The 27,892-nt window shown below is 50.7% G+C and overlaps 1 protein-coding gene across 1 annotated transcript in view; it reads left to right on the forward strand.

Moving 5' to 3' along the window:
- Positions 1–27,892, forward strand: part of Cfap57 (cilia and flagella associated protein 57) — a 67,109-nt gene that overhangs the window by 30,210 nt on the left and 9,007 nt on the right. The window contains exons 11-20 of the mRNA XM_041652848.1: positions 288–449; positions 4,662–4,817; positions 6,104–6,197; positions 6,539–6,729; positions 7,426–7,599; positions 9,291–9,449; positions 11,624–11,767; positions 17,350–17,466; positions 19,301–19,435; positions 19,528–19,671. Coding sequence (XP_041508782.1) covers positions 288–449; positions 4,662–4,817; positions 6,104–6,197; positions 6,539–6,729; positions 7,426–7,599; positions 9,291–9,449; positions 11,624–11,767; positions 17,350–17,466; positions 19,301–19,435; positions 19,528–19,671 — 1,476 coding nt within the window. The remainder of the gene's footprint in view (positions 1–287; positions 450–4,661; positions 4,818–6,103; positions 6,198–6,538; positions 6,730–7,425; positions 7,600–9,290; positions 9,450–11,623; positions 11,768–17,349; positions 17,467–19,300; positions 19,436–19,527; positions 19,672–27,892) is intronic.

Below are 27,892 nucleotides of genomic sequence, written 5' to 3' on the forward strand. Positions count from 1 at the left end.
TCATCCCTGACTGCGTGGTAGATGCTGTGAGAGCTTCACATTTTGATTCTTTGCTTTTGAGTAAGCTGGGGATTTTCTCTCCCCAAACACCAGCTCCCTCATATTTCCTCATCAATGAAGAAATTTGTTGATGCACCAAGGTGCTTCTGTCTGATTCTCCTGGTAAGGAGCACACAAGCCCAGGGAAGTGTGCAGGGCTGCGTGGACCAAAGCCCCTGCGTAGCCAGCTCCGTCCTGAGCATCCACGGCCCCAGAAAACTTCTCCTCCGTGCTCTTTTCCTCCGCAGATGGTGCTCACCTTTGACGACCAGTTCCTCCTGACCGTGGCTGAGGATGGCTGCCTGTTCACCTGGAGGGTCTTCGATAAGGATGGCCGGGGAATCAAACGAGAGAGGGAGGTGGGCTTTGCTGAGGAGGTGCTGGTGACTAAAACAGACATGGAAGAGAAGGTAAGACCCAGGCCAAAGAGGGAGGGGCACAGAATCCCTTAGCGGACTCCACTCAGGGGGCTCAGGCCAGCATCTCGGGTCCTCTGAAGGCCTGCCTGGCTGTACCCACTGGCTGCTGCAGACGGTGAGCTCCATGCCAGTAAGCCAGCCTGCTTGCCACCACTCTACCGCTTCCATCCTCTCACAACCTGGCTTTTGGCGCCATGATCACCCTGACTGATACTGTGTTCGAGTCCCATGACCCTGCTTTCTGATGGCTGCCATGTAAGAGTGGTGACAGCAGCAAGGGACTTTAAAGATAACCAGTGCACATTCATAAGACCAAACTACCACATGCCAGATTGTAGCTGTGACGTGAATGATTTCATTTTAAAACGTGTGCCCTGGGAAGAGATGTAAAGTCCTGAGGTTGGATCCCTAGCACCCAGCTGGGCACAAAGGCATGTGTATATAACCCCAAAGCTAGGGGTGGGAGACACCAGAGGACCTGGAGCTCATTGGCAAAACCACCTGACTGAACCCATGAGCCTCGGGTCCAACAAGAGACCTTGTCTCAGAACACAGACTCAAGAGCAACCAATGAAGACACCTGATGTCAACATCTAGACTTCACAACTTACACACACACACACACACCATGAATATACATGTACACCCACATGCATAAGTGTATGTACACAAATGGCATCTGTAATCCCATCACACAGGTGGCTAAGACAGGAAGACCATGAGTTTGAGGACAACCTGGGCTACATAGACAGCAGACAGACAAAGAAAGAGAGAGAGAGAAGGAGTGAGGGGAAGGGAAGGAAGGAGGGAGAGAGGAAGAGAAAGAGGGAGGCAGGGAGGGAGGGAGAGAGGAAGGAAAGAGCATTTGCCATGAACCATGCACCGTGCTGGTGACATAGCTCTCCTAGAAACCTCAGAATACCTCTGTGAACAAGACACTGTTGTTCTCCCCCATGGCCCAACGGTTTTGGGTCAATCTCATTCAAAGAGGTTTAGTGCTGGATCCAAAGTTACCGTACTGGTAAACAGGAGGACCAGAATTTGATTCCAGATTGAATCTGGAGATGGCTCTCAGTCCCTAGACCAAGGGCCGCTCCCTCCTGCTAATACAGGAAGTTCAACACAGTAAATGTTTTGCTGAAATCTGAGTGCACAGCCCTGGGCACCGCTCATGACTGAAGCTGAATGTCTGGCACTCAGAGAATCACAGAGCTACACTGTCATTGCCACTCGGGAAAACGTCTGAGTCGCTGAGTGTGCTCCCTGTGGTTGGCTAGGCTCTGGGCAGAGGTGTTTGGTTGGGAGCCTAGCCTTTCATGGCTCAGCCATCTCTCCAGCCCAGCATGAGTGTTTGGGAAAGCCAGACAGGGGCCCTGTGACCAGGGGCCTCCCAGTAGGGGAGGAGAGAGAGACAACAAAGGTGCAGCACGACAGAGGGCCCTGGTGCTTCTTGGACAGCCCTTCCAGAGCGCCCTGGAACATTCTCTATGAAAGGCAAAGGAGGGGAAAGGAGGGAGGGCGAGCCCAGCCTCCCTGTGGCAGACAAAACACATCTGCTCTCTGTTGCTTTCTTCTCATTCTTCCCAGAGGGCAGAGAAGCCAAACAAGAGATGCAGGGACAAGCTCCAGGCCTGACAGTGTCTGGGCTGACTCCAACCCTGACCCCTGACCCCCTAACCCCTGGCCCCAGCCAAGCCTGACAGCACTGCTGCCACCACAGTGGAACCATCTAGTGTGTGTGGCCCAGTTCCTTAGCCTCTCTCCTCTCTTACATCCATCAGGATGAATCTCTGCAAACCTCTTCCCGGCTCCCCCCACTTCCTCTCTCTATGTCCACATTCTCCCCAGTGCCAGCTCCCAGTCTTTCTATTCTGTGACATTCCAAGTAACTACCCCTCAACCAGGGATGTGCTCCCTCACTCAGTCATTTGAATGTACAGGGATCTCCATGTGCTGGCAACAGAAGCAACTGCTGTGTACCCAACAGGCCTCCATCGCTGAAAGCGCAGAGATAAAAAATACAGAGGGGTCCTTCAGCCTGTGGCCTGAGAGGAAAACCAGGAGAAACAAAACAGGGCTGCAAGCTGCCGCAATATTATGAAAGAACCCTGCCACGGGAAAGCAAGGGAAGGACCCCACCCCAGGCCAGATGGTAGCAGAGGAAGCAAGCCCTGTCCAGTGCCTTTTTCCAGAAGGAAAGCCTTCTGTATGGAGCAGGCCATGTGTGAGGAAGGGTAAAGAGGGAGCCTCTGGGAAGATGTGCCTAGCAGCTGTGAGCAGACTGTGTTGCTGAGAAGGAAGCTGGAGAGAATCGGGGAGACCACAGAGGCCTTTCGCACGTCTTAGACTGCGAACTGCTGGGAAGGACCACAGGCAGACCTTACATCAGGAGGTATGATGACAAGATTCCTACCCTGGAAAGATACTCTGCTGCATCGTAGAGACGGACTGTGGAGGGCCAGAGAACAAGCACCTTGAACATCCCACATCAAAAACTGGACCATTCGTAACAATATCTTACTAGTTCAGCACAGGCCTTGGGTCTCTGATCTACCTGCCGGACATTCACCAGCGTTGGCAGTGCTGGCGCACCTGTTCAAGGCTCTGGAAGCCAGACAGGCCAAACCCAGCACTTCGGTACAGCCAGTCACCTGGGGAGTCTTCCAGCACAGCCCTCTCTCGTCATTACAGCGCCAGCCAGGCACCACAGTTTCTGTATCTCTTCCCTCAGTCTTTCCATTCCTCCCCACTTCCCTCCCCCACCTCAGCTCAAGGCCCTAACACCTCTCGCCTGAGTTCTGCAGTCACATCCCAGCTAGTCACCTCACACGAATGTATTCTGTGCTGTGCACCATCATTAGAAAGCCCTCAAAGCACCAAAGCCAGCTCAAGGAGGCTAGCTGAGGCTCTTGGAGGGCCTCCAGTGCCACCTCCCATACTTCTCCAAACTCAGACTCCTCTCCCTCTACCTCCCATTGGCACCAAACTACATGAGGACCCTGAGTGGGCAGCCCTCCTCTCAGTACCCCCCTATGCTAAGTCTTCTCAGTACCCCCTGCTAAGTCCTCTCAATACCCCTCTGCTAAGTCCTCTCAGTACCCTAATGCTAAGTCCTCTCAGTACCCTAATGCTAAGTCCTCTCAGTACCCCCATGTTAAGTCCTCTCAGTAACCCCCATGCTAAGTCCATACCAGGTGCCAGTTAGGAGTACAGCAGCAAACATAGCACGCTTCTTCTTGTCATGGAAATAAGGGAAGCAGACCAGCGAAGACGGATTGGGGGTGGGGGGGAGCACAAAGACATCATCTGTGCCCTCCCCCACTCTTCAGCAATGGCTCTTCAGGAAATATTACAGGGCTTTCAGGAAACTTCTCTTGTAAGGGAGAAAACAAACACTAGCGACTAGACTTTAGAGCCCAGTAGAACTGAGGCCTCCATTAAAGTGACGGTGATGACGCCAGCACAGGCATGGCAGACGTGAGTAGGGACAGTGACCGCGTCGTTGGGCACTGAATCACAACTTACAATCATGGGTTTATGGGTTTTTCTGGCTGCCTCAAAAGGCCGTGAGTTTCATAAGGACATTCAACAAGTATCTCTGGGGTTTGGGGTGTAGCCCGATGTAGAACTCTTGACGTGAGGCCCTGGGTTTGGTTAGCACACACAGAGAAAGAGTATTTTGAGTACCTACTCTGTGTTAGCTGTGTGCTTGGGCTACATCAGAGAACAAAACCAACAAAGACATCAGCCTGCGGGGAGCTCAAATGCTAATGGGAGAAAAAAGACAGTGGAATAAAGAAAATAATAAGCAAAGCATTCAATAATCACCAGGTGCCAAAATCTGAAGAAAAAATAAAGCATAAGATGGTGCTAAGAAGGGGAGCCTGTGCTGAGAACAGGGGCGGGGTTGCAGGATTAAATAGAGGGTCCGGGTAGGTCTCAGCAAATAGGTAACATTTGTGCCACTTTGAAAGATACGCGAGTTCTCTTGGCACACACAGTGGGACCACTGAGCATGTATTGTAAAGATGGAGGGAGACTCTCTTGTGTGTCTGCCTGTCATCTGTATATCTTGTAAGGGAAATGGAGACAACTTCTAATAGGACCAACTTCATTTGAAGCGAGGAGGAGCAGCAGGTCCCAGGTCAGGGTCACGGTTTCGGTGTTTTGACTTCCCCTTCCGTGAGCACTCTTCTCCCAAAGGCTCAGGTCATGTTGGAGCTGAAGACACGCGTGGAAGAACTGAAAATGGAGAACGAGTATCAGCTTCGGCTGAAGGATATGAACTACTCGGAGAAGATCAAGGAGCTGACAGACAAGTTCATCCAGGAGATGGAGTCCCTAAAGACGAAAAACCAGGTATGGTTGGGAGCCCGGACCCGCAGCCTCAGCAATAAGCAGCTCCCGTGTTGCTGAGCGCAGGGCCAGCTGCATGGCCTAAGAGCATTGGTACCGTTGAGTTGTGACGCCCAGCTGCTGGAGGAGGTGTCTAGGGCAGACAGAGCATAGAGCTTCCCATAGGATGGTATGCTGGGTGAAGCAGGTACATGGGAAAGAGATGCGGGATGATTATATCCCACAAAGCTGCTCTTCGGGCTAACCCACGTTTTGTTTCTAATATACTTTTGGAATTTCCAGTTTTTCCAAGGTGGGAACTTGTTATTTTTGTGACCAGGGAATACTCATTTTTAAAATATGAAGTAAGGAGTGCTAGGGAAGGGCCTGGCAGGTGTGTTGATTCCTAGATTGTCAAAAATAAAATCTGTCTTAGCAGTTTGCAGTTAGGCCTGGCCCCAGTATTTGTAAGCCTGTCTTTATGCTATGCCATCTGCCTGGCCCCCTCATCTCCAACCGCCCATCTTTTGGCTCAAGGAGTAGTTGTGCGGGTAACTTATCTTCATGGGTCTGTTTGGTTAAAAAGCCCTTGGCCGTTAAACTTACTCATCCATTTATTTATAATTCATTCAACCGGGCACCGAGCATCAGTTCAATTCATAAACCAAACACAAAGCCAGGTTCCGGCTTGGCACCCTCGGGCTTCCGGGAGCTGGCTGGCTCAGGTCAGTACATGTGAGCGTCCTGAATGAACTGACAGCCGTGTGCCAGCCATACGCATCTGGGCTGTTACTGGGGTTTTTCTGTTTGTTTGTTTGTTTGGTTGGTTGGTTGGTTGGTTGGTTGGGTTGGTTTGGTCTGGTTTTTCAGACAGGGTCTCACTTGGTAGCTCTGGCTGGCCTGAGACTGTATAGACCAGGCTAGCCTTGAACTCACAGAGATCTCCCCGCTTCTGCCTTCTAAGTGCTGGGAGCCAAGGTGTGCGCCGCCACACCCAGCTATCAGCAGTAGATGATTGGAATAAATCCCTGATTTTTCTCCTTAAAATCTACTTGACCCAAACCCAAGCCTTCACTGACGCGTCCATTTTACCATGTGTGCATCAAGAGCAAAAGCACAGACGTTTCAGAGTGAAATAGGATGTGGGTAAAAGAGGCCATGTGTCCGTGTCTCAGCAGAGCACTGTCTGGTGCAAAGTAAGGGCCTGAGAAAAATTTATGAACTAAGATGTTGCCAGTAAAAGTAGCTCTTGTCCTATTGGTGCCTTTGACAAATGTGTAGAAATGAGAAAAGGCGACTCTTTGTTTCAGGTTTTAAAAACAGAGAAAGAGAAACAGGACATCCATCACCGAGAACGCATAGAACAGCTCCTGGAAAAACAGGGCCGGGAGCTGCAAGACATAGGTGAGCCACAAGGGAAAGCCACATGGCTGAGGCACAGGCAGCTTAGGGACACCCATTTGAAAGGGGCTCAGACACAGCAGTAGTCTCTGTCTATGAATGTATTACTTTATTGGAACCCACCCCAGTTCTCCCTCCTGTGTATTTGTCCATTCCTCAAAATACAAACCTGCCCGTGGGAAGTTCAGGTTCAGAGCCTGACAGTCTGCCAAATCCCAACCTCAGCACTTCCTTGCTGTGTGGTCTGGCATGGGAGGGGCAGGAAAGCACCCAGGGGTCGTGTGTGCGCTGAAGTCCGGTGCTGCCGGCCCACATGGCGTGCAGACCCACCTGTCTCTCTCCAGAAAGTTGCAACAACCAGAAGCTGCTCCTGGAATATGAGAAATATCAGGAGCTGCAGCTCAAGTCCCAGAGGATGCAGGAAGAGTATGAGAAACAACTTAGGGATAACGACGAAACCAAGAGCCAGGCCCTGGAGGAGTTGACCGAGTTCTACGAGGCCAAGCTCCAGGAGAAAACTACTCTTCTAGAAGAGGTGATGGGGGACCCCAGCTCTGTGTCCCTTTCTGAGAGATGAGACAGCACAGATTGGCTGGCGGGGGGAAGGGAATTAGAGCCGCTCATTTGTTCAGCCGTTTGCCTGGCAGCTACTGTGTGCCGCATTCCCTATATCCTGGGAGTCCAGTGCGGGCACAGGGCACAAGGTCTCTACCCTCAAGGCAGTCTCATCTGGTGAGGGGTGGGGCATAACCAATTGTATTTACAAATACAATTACAGTGGTCCAATGTTTGGACCCAGGCGGTGGTGGCGCATGCCTTTAATCCCAGAACTCAGGAGGCGGAGGCAGGTGGATCTCTGAGTTTGAGGCCAGCCTGGTCTACAGAGTGAGTTCTGGGGCAGCCAGGGCTACACAAAGAAACCCTATCTTGAGAAAGAAAAAGGGTCTGAACCTTGAGTTCTGTGTGGAAAGCAAAGGTGTAACAGGGCATCAGGATGTGGGGTACTGGTAAGAGGTAAGAAGGTGATGGACCCTGAAGCCTGGCCCGGTCAGGAAGAAAGTAGACAGACAGGAGACAGGACAGGGCCTCAGTTTCCATTCTGTAACTGGACTCATCTTCCCTTCCTCAAGAAAGGCTCCTGTGCTCTTGCCATCCTAGGCTCTCTTAGCACGGCACCCTAGCCCCTTCTCCCCGCTCTCTCTCTCTCCCTCCCGCCCTCCCTCCAAGCCAGGCACAGGAAGATGTTCGACAGCAGCTGCGGGAATTTGAGGAAACCAAGAAGCAGATTGAAGAAGATGAAGACAGGGAGATCCAAGACATCAAAACTAAGTACGAGAGAAAGCTCCGGGATGAAAAGGAGTCCAACCTTCGGCTCAAGGGAGAAACAGGCATCATGAGGAAGAAGGTGAGCCCGCTGTGTGCCCTGGGAGCATCCCGGGGAGACTGGGGGCAAGGGACAAGTGGACAGATAGCCCTGGGTGGCCACACAGAGGTCCCACCTCCAAGACAAAAGGATGGTATCCTCAAAAGGACCACATCTGACTTCCCCTCCTCTTTGGGGGAGCAATCGGCATGAGACAGGATCCTACCGTGTATCCCAGACTGGTTTAGATCTCACTGTGGAACCCAATCCTCAAACATGTGATCCTCCTACCTCTTCCTTCCATGTGCTAGGATTGCATGAGCATCCCACCATACCTGACTCCTTCCTTCCTCCCCTTTCACGGGCTCCCTGTGTCCGGGATGCTCGAAGCTATCCTTTCTAGACAAGTAGGATCTGCTGGGAATAGAAATGAGGTCTGAGGCTGAGACAGGCAGCCGTTCAGCCTGGGTGGGGCGGGGCAGATTATAAAATGCTTTGTTTGCAAGATAAGGTGGCTCCTTAGTTCTGTGATGGCTCAGAGAGGGAGGACGCTGACAGACCCCTGAGGAATTGCTTCAGTTCTAAGATGATTGGCCACGGAGAAGCTGAGTTCAGAGCAAGTGCGTTAGGAATCCAAGCTTCTGGATAGAAATTGCACTGTTGTTAGTGACTCTCAGGGTAAGCAGACGCTCCCTTCCTGGACTGGCTACAGTCGCTCAGCTCTGTGACCTTGACCAACCCTCGAGGTCAGTATGGTCTTAGAAGCACCTGAGTCCAGCTAGAGAGCTTCTCTTGAAGCATTTGTAGGCAAACTGCTCTCTCCTGCAGGGATTAGACCTAGGCATTATTATGCTGAATGCTCACATCACTCGTCTGACCTGGGAAAATACCGAACAGTCCCAAATTCTCCAGAAACCCACTCTCTGAAACAAAATAAGTTTGGCGTAATAGCCCATGCCTATAATCCAAGTACTTAGGCACTGAGGCAGGAGGATTATAAATTCAAGGCCAGTCTGGCTATGTAAAAAGAGCTTGTTACCTTAAAGTAAAAGGGAAAGAGTCAGGTAGTAAGGATGAACACCTCACTAGGGAGGTGGAGGCAGGTGGATCTCTGAGTTCGAGACTAGCCTGGTCTACAAAGAGAGTTCTAGGACAGCTAGGGCTACACAGAGAAAGCCTGTCTTGGTTTTTAAAAAAAAAATGAAAGGAAGGAAGGAAGGAAGGAAGGAGAGAGAGAGAGAGAGAGAGAGAGAGAGAGGGAGGTAGGGACAGAGGGGAGGAGGGGAAGGAGGGAGGAAAGAGGAGAGAGGGAGAGACAGGGAGAGAGGGAAGAAGGAAAGGAAAGGAAAGGAAAGGAAAGGAAAGGAAAGGAAAGGAAAGGAAAGAAAGGGGAATTAAATATGAAGTTGTGGAGAAGGGACGTGTGTGTCAAAGCTGGGAGGGAAGCAGGAGAGTGACGGAGGGTGAATATGAGCACAGCACATTGTATGCACGTGTGAAGTTTTCAAGTGTGACCAAAATCTATTTTGCAATTAACAAAAAAGCTAACCCCCCACACACACACAAAAAAATAAAATAACAGCAATAACAAAACCCACTCCCCAAGAGCCATGGATGTTGAGCACGAGGGCTTTAGTTCCCTGGAGAAGGGCCAGCCCCATCCACAGCTGACGTGGGGAATGGGGATCAGATTTAAGACCCCAAGGGTCTTCATTGCTGCTCTGTGTATTCAGTTCAGTAGCCTGCAAAAGGAGATCGAAGAGCGCACCAATGACATTGAGATCCTGAAGGCAGAGCAGATGAAGCTGCAGGGCGTCATCAAGTCCCTGGAGAAGGACATCCAAGGCCTCAAGAGAGAGATCCAGGAGAGGGATGAGACCATTCAAGACAAGGTAAGGGCTCCGCTCAGTCTATGAAGTGCCCACTATGTGCGTAACATGAAGCTAATCCAAGCCAATAGATCACACTCTATTCTAGCAACAACCTTGTAGCATGAACAACCCAGGGTTGTGTCTCATGAAGCCGAGCTCCACGAGGCTGAGTTGACAGCCCAAGGTCTCCCGGATTGTCAGGGACAGACCCCAGGTGAACCTGAGCCAGTTGGCCTCCAGATCCCTGCTCTCCACTGATTTAGGCATCCTGGGATGGCCCACTCTATGGACGGAGGGTAATTCCCCTGCCACGCTGCCCATATTGCTATTGCTGGTCAGAAGACTTGGTCCTGTGAATACTGGATAACCCAGGACGATGGCAATGAATGCCTTTTGCACAGAATACTCAGCTATCGGGCACACCTCCTCAACATCCAGGATTTGCTGTCTTCTTGAGCAAACCCAGACTCCATGCCCACCTCTCCAACCACTCTGCCCCTTTTGCCTCGCCAGGCAGGCTTCTCCTGTGATCACACATGGGCGGCCAGTGTTATATAAGTAGGTTCCAGCACAGGCCCCTCTGCTGAGCAGACTCTGTGCCCTGGGCACCTTTTAAAGCCAACCTGTTCTCTCCTGGGACATGAGCACTTGTAAGGAATTGGTGAGCTAGTACCTGCATTGCTGTTCCTGCGTGGGAAGTTTTGTATTATACTGTAGGCTTTGGAGAAGGGGCAGGGCCCTCTTCAGATTCTCAAAGTGGGAGTAAGAAAGAAACACAAGAAAGAAACCAAGCGCTCCCAATGCAGACACTCGTAACCCCTTAGTTCAGTAGCCTTCCCAGTTCCCACGCCGGGTCCCCAGCAGCACAGCAGACAGTGCAAGCATAGTTAGGTTGTTCTCCCACTGAAAGACCTTCAGTAGCTTCCCCTGGCCCCCAGCAGAGGTCAGCAAACTTTGTCTACAAAGCATGAGATGGCCAGGCCTCATGGTCTCTGTCTGCACTGATCTACCCTGGAGACCACATGTGAGACCACCCAGAAACAAAACAGATGGGAATATGCTAGGCCCTGTTCCAGCTAAAATGGAGTAAAACAGGCAGCAGGTCAAGTTTGGCTCATAGGCTCAGCTTGCCAATTCCTGGCCTCCGGGATGACTTCTGAACTCTCGAAGCCAGCAGGCAAAAGCCTTACCTTCCTCATCTCCTCTTCCCTCCCTCCTATCTTCCCTTTGAGCTTGCCCATCACACGGAAGTGGGTTGCCCTCTGCTGCTGCGGTACAAACTACCACGATGCCCGTGCCTCCCTCCCTCTGCCGCACATCACATTTTGGGATTGTGTTTATCTGCTCTGGCAGCCAGTGTTCTTCTGCCTTAAGCATAGGGACTGGATCTTTCTCAGAGCTATAATGGGAAAATGTCATCCAGTCAAGGTTTGCTTGGTTGACCCACGCTCTAGTTACAGCCTGAAAACCCAGTGGTCCAAACAAACAGCTGTGTTGCTAGCCTCTCAGCGGCAGGAATTGGACAAGGTTCAACAGATTGGCTGGTCTCTGACCCCGATGTCCGGAAACTCAGCTGGGAAAACTGGGGGGTGCCCCCAACAGCTAGAGGCTGGAAGATGAATGACCACAATGGCTCTTTCTTCCACGTGCCCAGCTCTATCCCCTGTGGCAGGGATAGTAAGGGGGGTGGGGTTCATTTGAGTCTTTCAGCCATACAGCCCTGAACATGCTCTCTCAATCCAGAGGACCCAGAGTGCATAAACCTCTTCCATAGCACCTAGCCTCTACCACAGCAAACGTCCCGAGAGAGCCAGGCGGGGAGCTGCCTGTCTGTTTGACCTAACCTTGGCAGCCACGCAACAATTCCCTTCGTTGCATTCTTTGGGTTGCCAGCAAGTCATAAATCCTGTGAGACACAAGAGAGGGGACCTAATTCTGCTTGCTGACAGAGGTGCACCAAGGCCATAATGCAGGAGAGCTACAGCGTGTGATGGGAGACCCCCTCTTCCACAGCCTATGGCAAAGGGAGTGAGTTCCTGTGGAGTCCATAATACAGCCTCTGCCAACCTGCATCTGGCTGCATCCCCAGCCAGAAGTCTGTAGCCCCCTGCAGCGTCATAGGCCCTGTGTTTTCTACTCCAGAGAGGTTCCATGTGCCCTTACTCCCTGCTGGTTCTCTCTCATCTCACTTCCAGGAGAAACGGATTTATGACCTAAAGAAGAAGAACCAAGAACTAGAGAAATTCAAGTTTGTCCTCGACTACAAAATAAAGGAGCTGAAGAAGCAAATAGAACCTCGGGAGAACGAGATCAAAGTGATGAAGGAGCAGATCCAGGAGGTGAGGGCCAGCGCTCACACATCCTGCCCTTCAGACCTCTGTCCCCTCTATCCCTGTCGCTCACTGGCTCAGAGAAACTGAGAGAAAAGGCTTCTCACAGCCAAGGCATGTGCGACTTCCAGCTTCCAAAAGCAAGTTAGGTGGGGATTTAGCTTGTGTTTGGTGGGCTGTGTTGGGGCCCTGGGGGCGGAGGTGGGGTGAGCGGGGGACAGGCAGTTTTATAGAGACAAATGGGAGGTGCAGCTGTTGAAGATTTGGCCACTAGGGGGCAGTGTGTACTCAACCAATGGTACTTTTACCAGGAAGCGCCACGCACAGCTTCTCAATCCTGACTGAGATACTGCTGGGGCCCTAGGCCAGGGTCTGCTGTTTGGACTTCAGACAATCAGGAGTCTCCAAGTGCTCTTAGACCCCAGAGTGACACAATTAAGAATCCATTCTAGGGAACAAACAGGATAAAGGAGAGGAGTCCAGTGGCCCAGATGTGTGCCTTTTAGCCCTGGGCTCCTGCACATTTTCTTACGACATTCTGTTTACCCATCATTTTCCCACTGGGTACAAAACAGCTAGAATTTGGAGACCATGATGACCTAAAATTGCATTGTTGATATTTTCCGCCAAAATTACTCTTTATTTTTTCCCTCCCCTTCTATCCAGTTTGTTTCACGGTCAAATGGAAATATAAAAGTCTTTTCTAATTCTTTCTCTCAACTCCCGTGTCCAAAAGCATCACCAACACCCATCCAGTAAGATTTCAAACTCAATACTTCTTCCCTTCTGCAGTAACCCTGGACAGGCCTCCAGAGGGCTCAGGAAAAGTGTCTCCCGTCCCCCCCCCACCGCATTCCCCTCCCGCCTCCCCCCTCTTTAGTCCCCGCCTCCCCCCTCCCCCCCCCAGCCAGGCAGGGAGCTGCCTGTCTGTTTGGCCTAACCTTGGCAGCCACACAACATTCCCTCCGTTGCACTCTTTGGGTTACCAGCAAGTCATAAATTCTGTGAGATACAAAAGAGGGGAACTAATTCTACTTGCTGAAAGAAACAAAACAAAAGAAAGAAACAAAGAAAGGCTAATTTATTTTCATTTTACTTTAGTGGTGGGGTGTACTTGCCACAGCACCTCGTGCTGAGGGCAGAAGACATCTTGCAAGAGTTGCTTTTCTCCATCCACTATGTGGGTTCCAGAGATAGAACTCAAGTCTTTGGGCTTAGCAAGCACCTTTGCCTATTGAGCCTTCTCACCATCTCCCTCCACCAGGCTTATCTGGACTTGCCTTGGGCAACAGCCTGGCCTTCACACCGCCCAAAATTCTCAATGGTGCCCCACCCCACTAGAATGCAATCCAAAGGCTCTGTGCCTCTCTCCAGCCACATCTCATGCTTTCCTGGCCTGGAGTACCAGCTTCCGGTCAGTTTCTTTTTTTTTTTTTTTTTTTTTTGGTTTTTCGAGACAGGGTTTCTCTGTGGTTTTGGAGCCTGTCCTGGAACTAGCTCTTGTAGACCAGGCTGGTCTCGAACTCACAGAGATCCGCCTGCCTCTGCCTCCCGAGTGCTGGGATTAAAGGCGTGCGCCACCACCGCCCGGCAAATGTTTATTTTATTTATTTATTATGTATACAATATTCTGTCTGTGTGTATGCCTGCAGGCCAGAAGAGGGCACCAGACCCCATTACAGATGGTTGTGAGCCACCATGTGGTTGCTGGGAATTGAACTCAGGACCTTTGGAAGAGCAGGCAATGCTCTTAACCTCTGAGCCATCTCTCCATAGCTGCCTTCCGGTCAGTTTCTAAAAGCCAAGCTCTCCCATTTTAGGATCTCTGTGGTAGGGTCCCCTCTGCCTGGAAGACTGTCCCCTGGATCGTCATGTGACCAGCTTTTCATGTTCCCTGTCTCAGCTTAGCTGTCCCCTCTTCGAAGACACTTTCCCTGGCAAAGAAGGCCCCACTCTCCCTTCCGTTTTCTCCAGATGTTTGTGCTAAAGGAGTGTGGCTGCTGTCAGCATCCTTACCTACCCAGACGTCCATGGGCCGTGGTGGTGCTGGTGTGCGCAGCAAAGAAACCAAGTAGAGACGGGATCTCTGGGGATGGGCCTGGCTTTCCCCATGCTGTCTGCAAGGTGCTCTCTCTGCACACAGCTGCCCACAAACCTGCCTTCTAGGGACCTCCTGCCATGCGCCGGTGACTTCAGGGCCAAAGAATGGCAACCGTCTTTGTCCTTTCTGTAGCAGAATAGCTCAGCCTGGGAACAGACATTTTTCTCACTGTCCTGGAGGTTGAAAGGCCAGGATCAGGGCATCAGAAGATTGTGTAGGGGAGGGTCTGTGTCTCAGAGATAGTGTGTGTTCTCACGCTGTAGAAGGGAAAAGGCAGAGTGGCCGCTCCTTCAGGCGTTTTTTTATAAGGGCATCTGTGAGGGCACTGTCCTATAATCAACATGCTTGTGGGATCATTCTCTGTCCCTGGCAGGAACGGGGCTGAGCATGACCTTGTCTCTAAGCAGAGAATATACTTGTTTGGGGATGACTAGGGCAGGGACCTTCCTAGCTGACCCTTTCACACACCCTATGCCCACTCCTATGTCAGTAGCTCAGGGCTGTTATCTGGACCTGGTTTTCCTCTGGGGACTGGTGGCACATCCAGAAATACCCACTGCAGATCTCAAGCTGAGTTCTCCTACAGGAAGAAAGGTTCAAGCCCTCGGCTTGTGCACAGACATCTCTGTGAATGAGCATGTATCCAGCCTTGGTTAAGCTGCCCCCTTCGCATACACTTCCCCTGCTTCTGTCCGTGGAGAAAAGGAATCTCTTTCAGGGTTCTTGTGGTTTTAGTTTCAACCTATTTATTTGTTCTTTTAGTAAGGTTTCTCAGAGCTTTCTGTGTCTAGGGTAACTGATCCTGCATTGCCAGGGGCCGACCCATATGCTGTAGAGGGCGTTAGCACTCACTGTCTCTGCTCTCTCCACTCCAGAAGCACCTCCCCCTCTGCCCTGCCTGGGTTGTTAAGACCAGAACAGCTCCAGACACTGCCAGATGTCCGCTGGGGGGCAAATGCGTCTTGCACTCTCCCACCCCTCCCCACTGAGAATTGTCACCCTGAATAACAACATGGAAAAGTGGATGGAATGTCCATGCTGGGAAAGAGAAGTTGGGTCCCACATCCTGGGTTCGTCTTCTGGTTTTCCAGCCAGACACTTTACATATTTTACAGTTTATATTTATATCTTTGAAGTCATGTGAGGCCCTGCCCATAGGGGAAAGAAGAAAGGCAAAGAATACAGTCCTGGGTCACTTCCGCCCTAACCCACTCCGTCACTGCTGGCTTAGGATTGACCTTCGGGGGCCCTGAGTATCGGGGGCGCCTTTTTTCTCTTCCAACTGCCACGTCCCTGTCATAAGTTTTCCTTCACTGGAGCCCAGTGCAGCCACCTAACTAGTCTCCTGGGCTCTATTTTTCTCTTTCCTGAGAGAGCAAACCTCTATGCTGGACCCACCCACCCAATACCAGTTGCCCCTGCTGCTCCTGGCGAGGTTCCTCGGTGACCTTAGTGTGGTAGACCCCTCAGCTTGCCTCCGTGCTGTGCTATCTCACAGTCATCTGGACCACTGCCAGCCTGCAGGAATGCAGCAGGCTACCCACCCACGGGTCCTGTGTAGGAAGGCTGCGCTCTGCCTGCTAGTCTCTTTCCTGCTCTCTCCTCCAACACTCTCTCTAGAGCGCTGGTTCTCAACCTTCCCAAAGCTGCGAGCCTTTAATGCAGTCCCTCATGTTGTGATGACCTTCCAACCATAAAGTTGTTTCATTGCTACTTCATAACTGTAATTTTGCCACTGTTATGAATTGTAATGGAAATATCTAGATATTGCACATCTGATATGTATGGATATCTGATATGCAACCCCAATGAGGTCCAGATTCACAGGTTGAGAAATACCGCTCTCTAACGTTCAGCCAAAGTGCCTTTTCCCGGGGGTAGGCACATGCTCAAGTCCCGGGTGCACACAGGGAACCTTCTGCCTAGGGCATCTTCTACCTCAACCACAGATAATGTTTAATCAATCACGTAGTCACTTCTGACTCAGTTCTCTCGTCCCTTTAGACCGGAGGCTTCTAGGACACAGAAACTACCTCCTTATCAGCTCGGTGTTCGTAGCCTCCCACGGTGCTCATTGACTTTTGTTGTGTATGTTATGTGTAAGAGTGTTTGGCCCTGGATGCATACATGTGCACCACATGTTTTCCTGGCTCCCACAGAGGCCAGAAAGGGGTGTCAGATCCCCTAGAATTGGAGTTACAGACAGCTATGGGCCACCATGGGGGTGATGGGAACCGAACTCGGATCCGCTAACAGAGAAGCCAGTGCTCTTAGCCACTGAGCCACCTTCCTGGTGCTATTCTTGCTTTAGCAAAGCCCCACTCCTGTGTGTCCTCTACAAGGAGACTCTCCGCAGTCTGCCATGCCTCTTCTGGGGGCAGGTGGTTCCTACTTCCCCTTCCACCCCTCACTCTCATGCTCTTGGCCCGCCGCAGGTGCCTACCCGTCCTTCCTTCATTAGATGTTCACAGAGTCCATCCGAATGCGAGGCATTGCCTCAGAGGACTAGTCTAATATAACACCCCCTATGATAAGGAGGGGCTCCTCGGTGTCCAAGAACATGGAATTACCTTCTTAGAGGTTTCCCAGATCTCGAGAAGGTTGACAGGAACCTTAAAATGTGTGGTAATAGAGCCTGGGATAGGTGGGGTGGGGCATTCCACCTACCTCCACCCTCCACACAAAACAGTGAACATCCCATCTTCTGGAAACAGCCAGAGTCTCCATAGCGCTACCATGAGTACCAGTGTTGTCAGATTTGGGGTGGCCATGAGCCATCACCCTTTGAGTGGGAAGTGGGTTTCTCCACAGCCAGTCTCACCTAAACCAAATGTGTCTTGGGTAAGACAGAGCCGACAAGGGAGAGAAAACCTTTAGATGCTCACTGGTGTCCCCAGCCATCTTTTTGAAAAGAAGGTGGCTCTTGGTTGGACCTTTTTTGAGCCTTTGATGGTCAGGCTGGGTGTCCTTGGCTCTCTCCTGTTTTATGTCCTAGATCAAAAGATGACCACATGCCAGTCTGGCTCCTCAATACTCTCTGCTTTAGAAACAAGCCTCAACTTCCCCTTTAGAATGATTGTGTCCCCTGAGGGTCAAGGTTCACTCATGTAACCTTCCAAATCAGGTGAGGGAGGTATTCCTCTGGAGGGACCTGCCTTCAGCAGGGGTTGAGAACCCAGGAGTTAGAGTGCCTGAATTAGAAAAGGTTCACAAAAAGAGGAATCTGAGAGGTTAGGAGAAAAGGTGGCCACTAAGAGGAAACCTTTACAGCCTGACCACAGACACCCAAGACCCCGGGGGACATGGTACCAGGGAAGAGGGGAGCTTTTAGGATGGCAAGCCATAAGGACAGAGCTCTCATTCAAGGGGACGAGGCGGGGAAGTCGAGAAGAAATACTGTGTTGGGAATTCTCCTTGAAAGATGTCTGCTCTCAGACAGTTTTCATCCCCGACTTCCTTGCTAATGCCTCCATCCCCTGGTCCTCCCTAGATGGAAGCGGAACTGGAGCGTTTCCATAAGCAGAACACGCAACTGGAGCTGAACATCACGGAACTGTTGCAGAAACTGCGATCCACAGATCAGGAGATGCGCAAAGAGCAGCAGAAGGTGTGAGGGCTGCCGGAGTCTGGCACCTGCCGGCAGCGGGCAGCTGGCTCCCTGAGAGAGAGCCAGCCATTGCTAAGAAACACTTCCCATTTTAACTCACGCTCTTGCCCATAGGCCTGTCTGGTTCCAGGCCTGCACAAATTTACATGTCCAAATTCATCTGCGACTAGAAAACGTCTTGGGTGGAGGAACGAGGGGGTGAGAATGCTGGCTTTATAGCAGTGGTTCTCAACCTGTGGGTTGCAACCCATTTGGGGTCACATGACCCTTTCATGGGGGTCACATGCCAGAAATCCTGCATATCAGGCATTTACGTTACAATTCATAACAGTAGCAAAATTACAGTTATGAAGTAGCAACGAAAATAATTTTATGCTTGAGGCGCGGGAGGGGTCGCCACAACATGAGGAACTGTATTAAAGGGTCACAGCATTAGGAAGGTTGAGAACCACTGTTTTATAGGAATACCCTTAGCCTTGGGTTTGTTTGACCTGGGGAAGAACATGGTTCAGAATGGTCATTTGTATTTAATGAAGTGGTTAAATGCTTTGACCACCCCAAAATGGCCAATGTTAGGAGAACCTTAAGAGATAATCCATTCCAGTCATGTTTACTTGCTGTGTGTGTGTGTGTGTGTGTGTGCTTTCACTTTGAGGCCCATGTGCAGAGGTCAGAGGAAGAAGTCAGGTACCAGGCTCTCTCACTCCTCAGTCCTCTCACTGAGACAGACTGTATCACTCTGTAACCCAGGCTAGCCTGAAACTGATGGGATAGCCCAAGCTTGCCTCAGAAGTCTTAATCCTGTGACTACAGGTGCCTGCTACACATCTGGCTCATTCTAGTCTTTTTCATTTTGTAAATAAGCACAGTAAGGGCCAAGAAATGAGGAGGAAAAGAAACTTCACCCGGTACTCATAGCTAGTTCTCAACTCAGAGCCAGCCTGGGAAGCCTGGTCCTCTGGCCCCAGGCTAGGATGCAGCTGTGTACTCTGCCCGCAGGCCACCTGCAACGTTTTCCAAGTCAGACGGAGCTTTTCCATCCTCCTCAGCAAACACTGGCAGTACACGCAGAGCTGCAGAGCTGCGCATGGGGAGAGGGTGTGGCCCTGCTCTTCGCAAGCCCAAAGGACTGAAAAGTGATCTGTGGCCTGTGCATAAAATAAATAGAGATAGACAATTATGTGCAGAGAAATTGTATATACGTGTGTGTGTGTGTGTGTGTGTGTGTGTGTGTGTGTGTGTCTAAAGTGGATAAAGGGCTATGGGAGTAGAGAGAGAGGAGATACCCCTGGGGGAGGTGGCTGGCAAGGAAAGCCAGGCTGAAGATGGAGAGCTAGTCCAGTGTGCAGCAATCTGTAGGGGTTTCTTATCCACTCTCAGCAGTGCTCCTGACTGCCAAGGGAACAAATGCTGGGTGAGGTCCTAAGGGGCTTGGGGGAGCCCTGGGTAAGGATCTGTGGGAGAGAATGATACACCTTTCTTCCTTTCATCTTATAAGCCTGAGGCCATTAAAGGAATGCAGAACAATAGGGATGCCATGTGTGTGTGTGTGTGTGTGTGTGTGTGTGTGTGTGTGTGTTCTCAAGCCCTGTCTTCTTGACAGCCATTCAGGCAGGGTATCCAGCCCAGGCAAGTGCACAAGAGTTTCAGAACTGCTCCCTATGGGCTATCTGCCCATCTGGCTTCCTGTGCCCAGTGTGGTCACCAACAGTCAGGTTGTCAATCCCAGATAAGGATACTCTGGTTCCTTTCTGTGTCCTTAGCCTCTTCCTGGAGCCCCTGCCCCTCCACATGGGGGACCCCTGCAGTGTCAGGAGTAAATGTCTGGTTACAGGAGCGGGACCTGGAAGCACTGGTCCGGCGGTTTAAGACGGACCTTCACAACTGCGTAGCGTACATCCAGGAGCCCCGGCTGCTGAAGGAGAAGATCCGTGCTCTCTTTGAGAAGTACGTGCAGCGGGCAGACATGGTGAGCTCTGAGTGTCCTCCCTGTCCTCCCCCACCACACCGCCCTGCACTTCATGTCTCCACTCCTTTGCTGAGTCTCCCCCCCCCCACCAGGTGGAAATTGCGGGACTTAACTCAGACCTGCAACAGGAGTATGCCCGCCAGCGGGAACACCTAGAGAGGAATCTTGCCACTCTCAAGAAGAAGGTGGTCAAGGAGGGCGAGCTGCATCGCACCGACTACGTCCGCATCATGCAGGTAATGGGTGCGTCCCTTGGCTGCCTGAGACCACCAGGGACCCACAGCTTCCATTTGGCTCCTCTGCTCTGACTTCCCAGGGCTCATCCTCGCTGTCACTGTGTCCAGGGCCCACCAAGGCGCCCGTGTAGGCATCAGCATGCCCACAGTAGCCCTATTGCTTCCTCCCTGCTCCTTTTGCCAGCTCATCCCTATCCCTAAAAAGCCGGTGTCCTGCCTCTCTCTTCTCAATTTCTTCTCAATTACCCTTGGTCCATCCTGGTCTCAGCTCTCCTGTCTCCTTCCTCCTGACTCCTTTGTCCCCTTCTCGCTTCCAACTCCCGTTTCACCTGACTTTGGTGCCTTTTATTCTGTTCTTCCCACCTCCTGGGGTGTGTCTGGCCAGTCTCCACCAGCCTCATCTCCTTTCTGGTGCCTCAGGTCTTATCCTTATCTCTTGGTCCAGATTGAACCACACCCACAGAGTTGGCAATGATCATATTTAATGAGCTCCCTACACCCAACTCCCAGGATCCTTCAGCAGATGGCTCAGGGAGCCTAGCCCCATTCCTGCCCCCACCCAAGCGCTCTGTCGGGACTGCCTATCAAGATGCTTCTATCATATCTCTCTTTGGGTGTCAGTATCATCTGAGGCAATTAATATGAATTTATATCAAAAGAGAACATCACATCGGAATCATTTAGGACACATACTTTCGTGGTTACATTTCTTTAATGTCCTGATTGAAATACTGAGATGGGAACAGGGTGCAGTCTGGATTGAAACCAGATACCGGGCTGGAAAGTTACACACACCTGGAAGAGCACACAGCGATTCAGGCCAGACCACGACACAGCCAGTCTCTTGCTGCTCTAAAACCAGCACCCATTCTCACTACCCTTCCAGACCTTTTCTATCCTGAACCATGAAAGCTTCCAGAGACCCAGAAAGAGGAGTGGATGTGATTGGGAGCCCCCTCAGCACCAGCAAGCACACACAACCTTGCTAAGGGCTTTGAACACAGGAAGCTAAGCAGTGAGACCAGCTGCTCTTTGTCACCTGGTGGCATGGCTGAGCCCTGCCACCGTCGTACTGGCCTGAGGCCCTCCAGGGACCACACCGAGCAGAGGCCCAAAACAACAAGTCAGTCCCAGGAAGGGAGGAAGGAGGACCAGAAGGCTGCTAGGGCAGACATCACAATTCTTCCCCACCTCCATCCCCTAAAGAGTGCTGGACCAGGGTAGGAGTGGGCTGCAGAGAGATCCAGCCAATGCTCCTATGAGGTGAAGCCTCTGGAAATCTTCTATCTTAAACAGCATTGAAACTTGTGTGTTAGCCAGGCGTGGTGGTGCATGCCTTTACCCCCAGTATTCCAGAGGCAGAGGCAGGTAGATCTCTAAATTTGAGGCTAGCCTGGTCTACAGAGCTAATTCTAGGGCAGCCAGGACTACACAGGGAAATTCTGTCTCAGGGAGGCGGGGGAGGGAGAGGGAGAGAAGAAAAACACTGTGTGCTGTGACTTCTGTGGATCTAGAAGAGACTCTGACAATATCAGAGGACAAGAAGGGACCCTGGGGTGGGGCTCTGGGTCCCACCAGCACCACCGCATGCACACACAGAGACTTCTTGCTGATTTCTTCCAAGCTCTGGGTAAGACTCGGCTTGCAAAAGTTAAGCTAGGTGATGGTGGTACGCACCTTTAATCCCAGCAATCAAGAGGCAGAGGCAGGTGGATCTCTGTGAGTTCAAGGCCAACCTGGTCTAAAAGAGCTAGTTCCAGGACAGGCTTCAAAGCTACAGAGAAACTCTGTCTAAAAAAAACAAACAAACAAACGAAATAAGCAAAAGTTAGGAAGGTCTTCTTTCCCCAAGGGCTGGGAATTGAATTCAGGGCTTCATGCATATCAAGCAACATTCTATCACTGAGGCCAGAAGACATTTTAAAAAAGATTGCTCTTTTTAAAGAACCACTGTCCTGGGTGCTAAAAACAGTTTTCTTCTTTGATCCTGAGACTTCTTTGATCCTTTGATCCTGAACAAGATTGAGCCAGAGTCACAGGGGTTGCAGGGTCTGTGTAGGCAAAGCCTAGCTAAGAACTGTATTCACTCCCAGGATGTGGGAGGTAATGGGCACAGTATCCAAGTAGACCAAGGCAACCTTGCTTTGCTGCTCTTTGGCCAGGAGGAGGCTGCGGGCCTCCAGAGACCACTCTGTTTATCTGCAACATGGGACAAAAGACGCCAACCCCAGTGCTACTGTGATGTTTGGCCAAGACAAACTGCAGCCACCTTCCTGATACAGAATTAGGGCTCAAAAAATGTCAGTTCTCTTCCTTTATCCCAGCAAAGATATTATTCAAGAGTTACAGTGAAAATAAATGAGTCTAAACATCCATCATGCATGGACCAGAGAAGCCTTTGGCCTGGGGGTAGGAAAGGAGAGCACAACTGATTCCAGACACACACACTCACATACACACACACACACTCACATACACACACTCACATACACACACACACTCACATACACAAACTCACACACACACTCACATACACACACTCACATACACACACTCACACACACAAACTCTCACATACACACACTCACATACACAAACTCACACACACACATTCTCTCTCACGCTCACACTCACACACACAAACTCTCTCTCTCTCTCACACACACACACACACACACACACACACACACTAGGTTGTGGCTAGGAACCCTGAATGCCTTAGTACATGGAGGTTAGGAGCTGGTAGAGCTCCTATGTGGCTACCAGGGCCCCTGTGCTTTATTCCAGAATGACTAAGGAAAGCCAGGGCAGGCATGGTGGCTGAGCAACTCATTGGAAAACAACTGAGCTGGGGAAAATGGGGCCACCATCTCATTTGTTTATCCAGATAGGAGCCCAGGGCCTCCCCACACTGTCCCCGGCATGCTCATGCAGCTATGGAAATGAGAGTGTTGCTATGTAATACAAACACCTTGAACACACATTTTCTCCATCCCCCCTGCACATTTTTCAAGGTCTTCTTACACAATGAGCCGTGTGTCAGCCGTGCAGGATTCCAAGATAGATGTAAAGTGTTCCCGCCCTCAGAGAACCTGGGGAGCATGGGCCATTACATTTATCCCATGGTGTGGACCCTCGGAGGAAGCAAGCTCCTTGAAGACTGATAGGGGTGAGGGCCCTTGGGGTCTGGCCTCAGTGGGCTGGAGGGTGACTGAGGATCAGCTAGGAGAAGGACCTTCCTTCCAGGCAGAGACAACAGCTGGAGAAAAAGGGGGAAAGGAGTGGGGTTGAGAGTGGGGACTCAGGAATTCACAGACCTTGATTTGCAGAGCATCCAAAGCAGTGAGAGCCTTGAACAACACTTAGCCTTGGGTCGTGTTGGAAAGGGCCTCTGCCCCTTGCCAAAAGCTACGAGGTTCATCCTAACACAGGTCAGGGTGCTTCTCAGATACGGTTGATTGCCTCTGTCTCAGAAAGGTGGACTCAGTTGGCAGAGTACTCAGTCAAGTAAAGAAAGAGGCAGGTGACAGGGAGACCTTTGAGAGGGCTGTCAGGCTAGGGGTCAAAAAAGAAGAGATCGGAGAGGGGGGTGCGGTGATGCCAAAGGCATTTCAGAGTAGAAATGAGGAGTTGAAATGCCAAGTCAGGCCCAGTAGGGAGGTGGGAAGAGCAGGAAAGATAACAGTCTGGCCTGTCTGCGCAGTCAAATGATCCTACTATCAGATGTGAGCCTTCCAAGATCACAATCCTCACCTGTGTCAGGTTCTCCCCCACTGAGGTAAGAGCTTACCCTTAAAAGCATTAACTCAGAGCAGCCAGTAGGGGGAGCTATGGGCATTCCCTTCCTTTTTCTGCTTGCCATCAGTATCAGAAAGTTCAGCCAGGGCATCATCACTCTGTTCCAAGGGCCTAAGGCAGCCCTTGTTACATTGTTTCAAAGTCTCTATATAAAGGCCTTAGTGTCTACAGACTGCTCTGGGATTCAACAAACTTGGAACTTCTCAGATCTTTTCTGTGCCCAGTAGGGGGCTGGAGAAGATCTGGAAGACTGGAAGGGATTTTGTAGAGCACCTTGGCCGGGATGCCAGGAGGAAGAGAAGGTTTAGCGAGCTCGTTGAGTTCATTTTTTTTTTCTTTAATTTGCAAGGTCACACACAGTTGACCTCACTATGATCTTTGGGTTTCTCAGAACACAGGCTACCTTAGAAAATTTTTAAAGAACTCAGCTTGTCTTTGGCCATCATTCTGTCTGAGCTACTGGAACAAGAGTGGCATAAAGAGGAGGCGAGAGAGTGAGTGTGGATGGCAGTAAACACGGGAACAGGGTTCTGTGGACACTCAAACCCCCATTATCATTATCTTAATGTCTCCATACCCCAGTGAATCTGAGAATGCATTCCCCGGGGCTCCTACAGGGTGAGATGAGGTGATGTGTGCAGGCTGTGGAGGGAGGCTGCCAAGGTTACACATGCGGGCTGTACAGAAATGCAGCCAAAGTGATGCATGCAGACTGTGCAGGGGTGCAGCCAAGGTGATACATGCAGACTGAGCAGGGCTGCAGCCAAGGAGATGCATGCAGGCTGTGCAGGGATGCAGTCAAACCTCACAGTTACTAGTCTTTCTTTTTGATTCATTTATTTATTTATTTTGTGTATATGAGTGCTCTATCTGCAAGTGTGCCTTTATGCCAGAAGAGGGCATCAGATCCCACTATAGGTGGTTGTGTTCCACCATGTGGTTGCTGGGAATTGAACTCAGGACCTCTTGAAGAGCTGTCAGTGCTCTTAGCCGCTGAGCCATCTCTCCAGCCCCATTACTATTATTTTTAGCAATATTTTTATCATCAAAGTTTTAGAGCCTTTCATTCTGCTGCTCCCTCTGGGCTTCTGACTAAGAAGAGTCTTCTCCACCCTCTGCCTCCCCTGCCTCTTACAGGCTTGGGCTCATGCTTCTGACTCCCATGACATCTCTGCATATTACAGCCAAGAGAAACTTCCGCGTTTAGCACAATGACCAGTTCATAGGTGGCTATCATAGGTAGAAACTGTGACACTGGGGGGCAGGGATAAGGACGAATGAAGCATGGAACAAGCAGGTGCATGGTGCTGGGCTACATTTCATTTCTGACCTCAGCCACACTCCAGTAAAGATGGCACTGTACAGGGCTGCAGAGATGGCTCAGTGACTAAGAGCATTTGCTCCTCTTCCAAAGGACGCAGGTTCAGTTCCAGCACCCACCAACATGGTCACTCACAGCTATCTAACTCCAGTTTCAGGGAATCCAATGTCCTCTTTTGGCTTCCTCAGGCACCAAGCATGCATGTGGTGCCAGATATATACCAGCAAAAGACCCATACACATAAAATAAAATGAAAGGGGGAAAAGATGGAATCATATTCTGGGGAGTGTGGCATCATGGCAGTGTCCAAAACTGTCAGTGGGGTCAAAGACAGACACTCATACCAAAGGGAACAAAGATCCAGAAATCCCAGTCATGAGTTGTGGCTGGGGTGGGAAGAACATAGGAGTCTGCCTGGAGTCATCCCAGTAGTAGAACAAGCGGCCAACAGTTGAGACAAATCACACTGGGAAACATCACCCAGACACAAAACCGACGGGACCCAGTGACAAAATGGTTGGGAGTGCCTAGGAGAGGAATCTGAGAAGACTGAGAACGGGTAGCCACAGTCCCTAGTCTTTGTCCCAGGTATGGCTCTTCCTTTATAGAACAAAGCAGAAGTGAGACCAAACAGTGCCAGCTAAGAGGGGTAGGATAAGGGCCTCCTGGCCTCCCAGGCCTGCTAGTGTGCCCGGGAGTTCTTTGTGGCTCTCAAAAGCCCCTCCCCTCTGTCTCCATGTCTACCACATTCCTCACCTGCTTCTCCAGCCCACAAATATTTATTGAGCATATATCACATGTAAAGCAATGTCCTAGGTCTTGGTGCCCAATAAAAAATGTACTGAAGCCATCATATTATGATATAAAGCTGGCATGGGGAAGATCCAGGGGAGACTGGCAGGGAGTTTAGTTACTAGACAGCATCTGGAAAGGAAGCAGGGGTGACCCATTGCCAGAACAAGGGTTGGTTAAAAAAACAAACATAAAGCATTAGATGGAGAAAGCCCGCCAACTCAGAAAAGCAGGCATGGAGCCTGGCCGGGAGAGCAAAGACTGGCAGCGAGCACTGGGCATCACTTCCAGTGGGAAGCTTTAAACCGAGGAATGACGAAGTGCAGTGGTCCACTGAGATGCTAAAGGCCTGGATCTGTGCTTAGACTGAGTGTCGGGGGTAGCTTATGATTTGGGGTATCTCTAGAGGTCCCTGCTCCTCCAAGGGCCTCTTCCTCAAAGCATAGGAGAACTTGTCACAACTCAGAGAGGAGGCTTGTATACCTCCAGCTCTGTCCCAACCCTTGCCACTCCTGATGTAACCCCACCCAGAGGTGCCCCAGTAAGCCATCTCTGAAGCCCTGCACAATGCCAGACAGTGCCATCCTACATGGACTTGGCCTGCAGACAGGCACAGCCAGTTAGAAAAGCAGAGACTTGGTCTAGGGAAATGGCTCAGTAGATGAAGCCCTTGCTACACAATTGAGCCAATCTCAGTTCAAATCCCCAGCACCCATATACAAAGCTGGTGTGACTGCATGTGCCTGGAACCTCAGTGCTGTGGGGAGAAGTGACAGGAGGATGGCTGGGGTTTGCTGCCCACTAGCCTAACTCTAGGTCCAGTGAGAGACTGCCTCAGCAGGACACCTGATGTCCTTCTCTGGCTTACACACGCACACACACACACACACAGGCATGCACATACATATACAGCAGCATGTACACGTGCACACGTGTGAACACACACACACACACAGAAAAAAAAAGAAACAGACTCTCGGGACCTGCACCAGACCCAATGAACCAGCAGCTCCATTTAACAATGCAGGGGTGATTTATTTGCAGGCTTGTATGGGATTCTATGTGTGATCCAAGCTGATCATTGAAGCATGGGCTCAACGTGGCCAGTTACTCTGTATCTATGGGTGTGGGGACTTCTCCCCAGTGATAGCCGAGGACCCTTGCGCTAAGTGTGAGGTGGAGAGCAGAGATTTGAGGTGCAGGAAAGGTGAAAAACAAAACTTACACACACACACACACACACACACACCATATCAACCATATCGTGTGTCTGTACCCTTGTCCTGTTGTTCAGTTCTCTGGAACATCCCTTACCCTCTTCCTTTCTCTTTTAAGCCTCAGCCCTAAGAGCCCAGCTGTCATTCAGACAAGATTAAGTGTCTTTCCTGTGTTCCATACTCTTCCACACCAGCAAGCCAGAACCACACAAATGTGTTCCTACCCTAACTAAACTGTAAAGTCAAGAGCAGCGACCAGATCTCACTTTCTGCTTCAGGAACAGCTGGCCTGTGGCCGGTAGTGTCCTAGTGAGGGTCGCTGTTGCTGGGATGAAACACCGTGACCAAAAAGCAAGTTGGAAAAGAAAGGGTTTATTTGGCTTATGCTTCCACATCACTCACTGTTCATCACCAAAGGAAGTCAGGAGCTCAAACAGGGCAGGAATCTGGAGGCAGGAGCTGATGCACAGGCTGTGGGGGCTGCTTGCTGGCTTGCTCTTCCTGGCTCGCTCAACCTGCTTTCTTAGTCACCTAGAGCCACCAGCTCAGAGATAGCACCTCCCGCTATGGGCTGGGCCCTCCCATATCAATCACCAGTTAAGAAAATGACCTACAGCCAGATCTTATGGAAGCGTCTTCTCAACTGAGGTTCCCCTTCCGATGACTCTTGCCTGTGTCAAGTTGACATAAAGCTAGCCAGCACAGGTGCCCAGCACAGACTTATGAAATAGATGAATCCTGGTCAAACATAAATAAGTGAATCTCCAGTGGACACAGCAGGTGCTAACTAGCTGCTTGTCATTCTGTGTTGCTCACCAGGAGCACGGGGCTGAAGGCAAGAGTCTTTTGTTGCACATAAAGGACTTAATAAATGTCCTAGTCGGGCATTGGCGGCCCGCGCCTTTCATTCCAGCATTCAGGAGGCAGAGGCAGGTGGATCACTATGAGTTTGAGGCTAGCCTGGACTACAAAGAGAGTTCCAGGGCAGAGACAAGGCTGTGACAAAAACAAAACAAAACAAAACAAAAACATGTCTTGCGGGAGGGGGAAACAGATATCCTTTATTAGTTTCAACAAATAAAGGTGTGAGGAT

Source organism: Microtus oregoni, unplaced genomic scaffold (assembly GCF_018167655.1).
Source record: "Microtus oregoni isolate MIOR12 unplaced genomic scaffold, Mior012 000005F_ref0000423, whole genome shotgun sequence".
Taxonomy (NCBI): Eukaryota; Metazoa; Chordata; class Mammalia; order Rodentia; family Cricetidae; genus Microtus; species Microtus oregoni.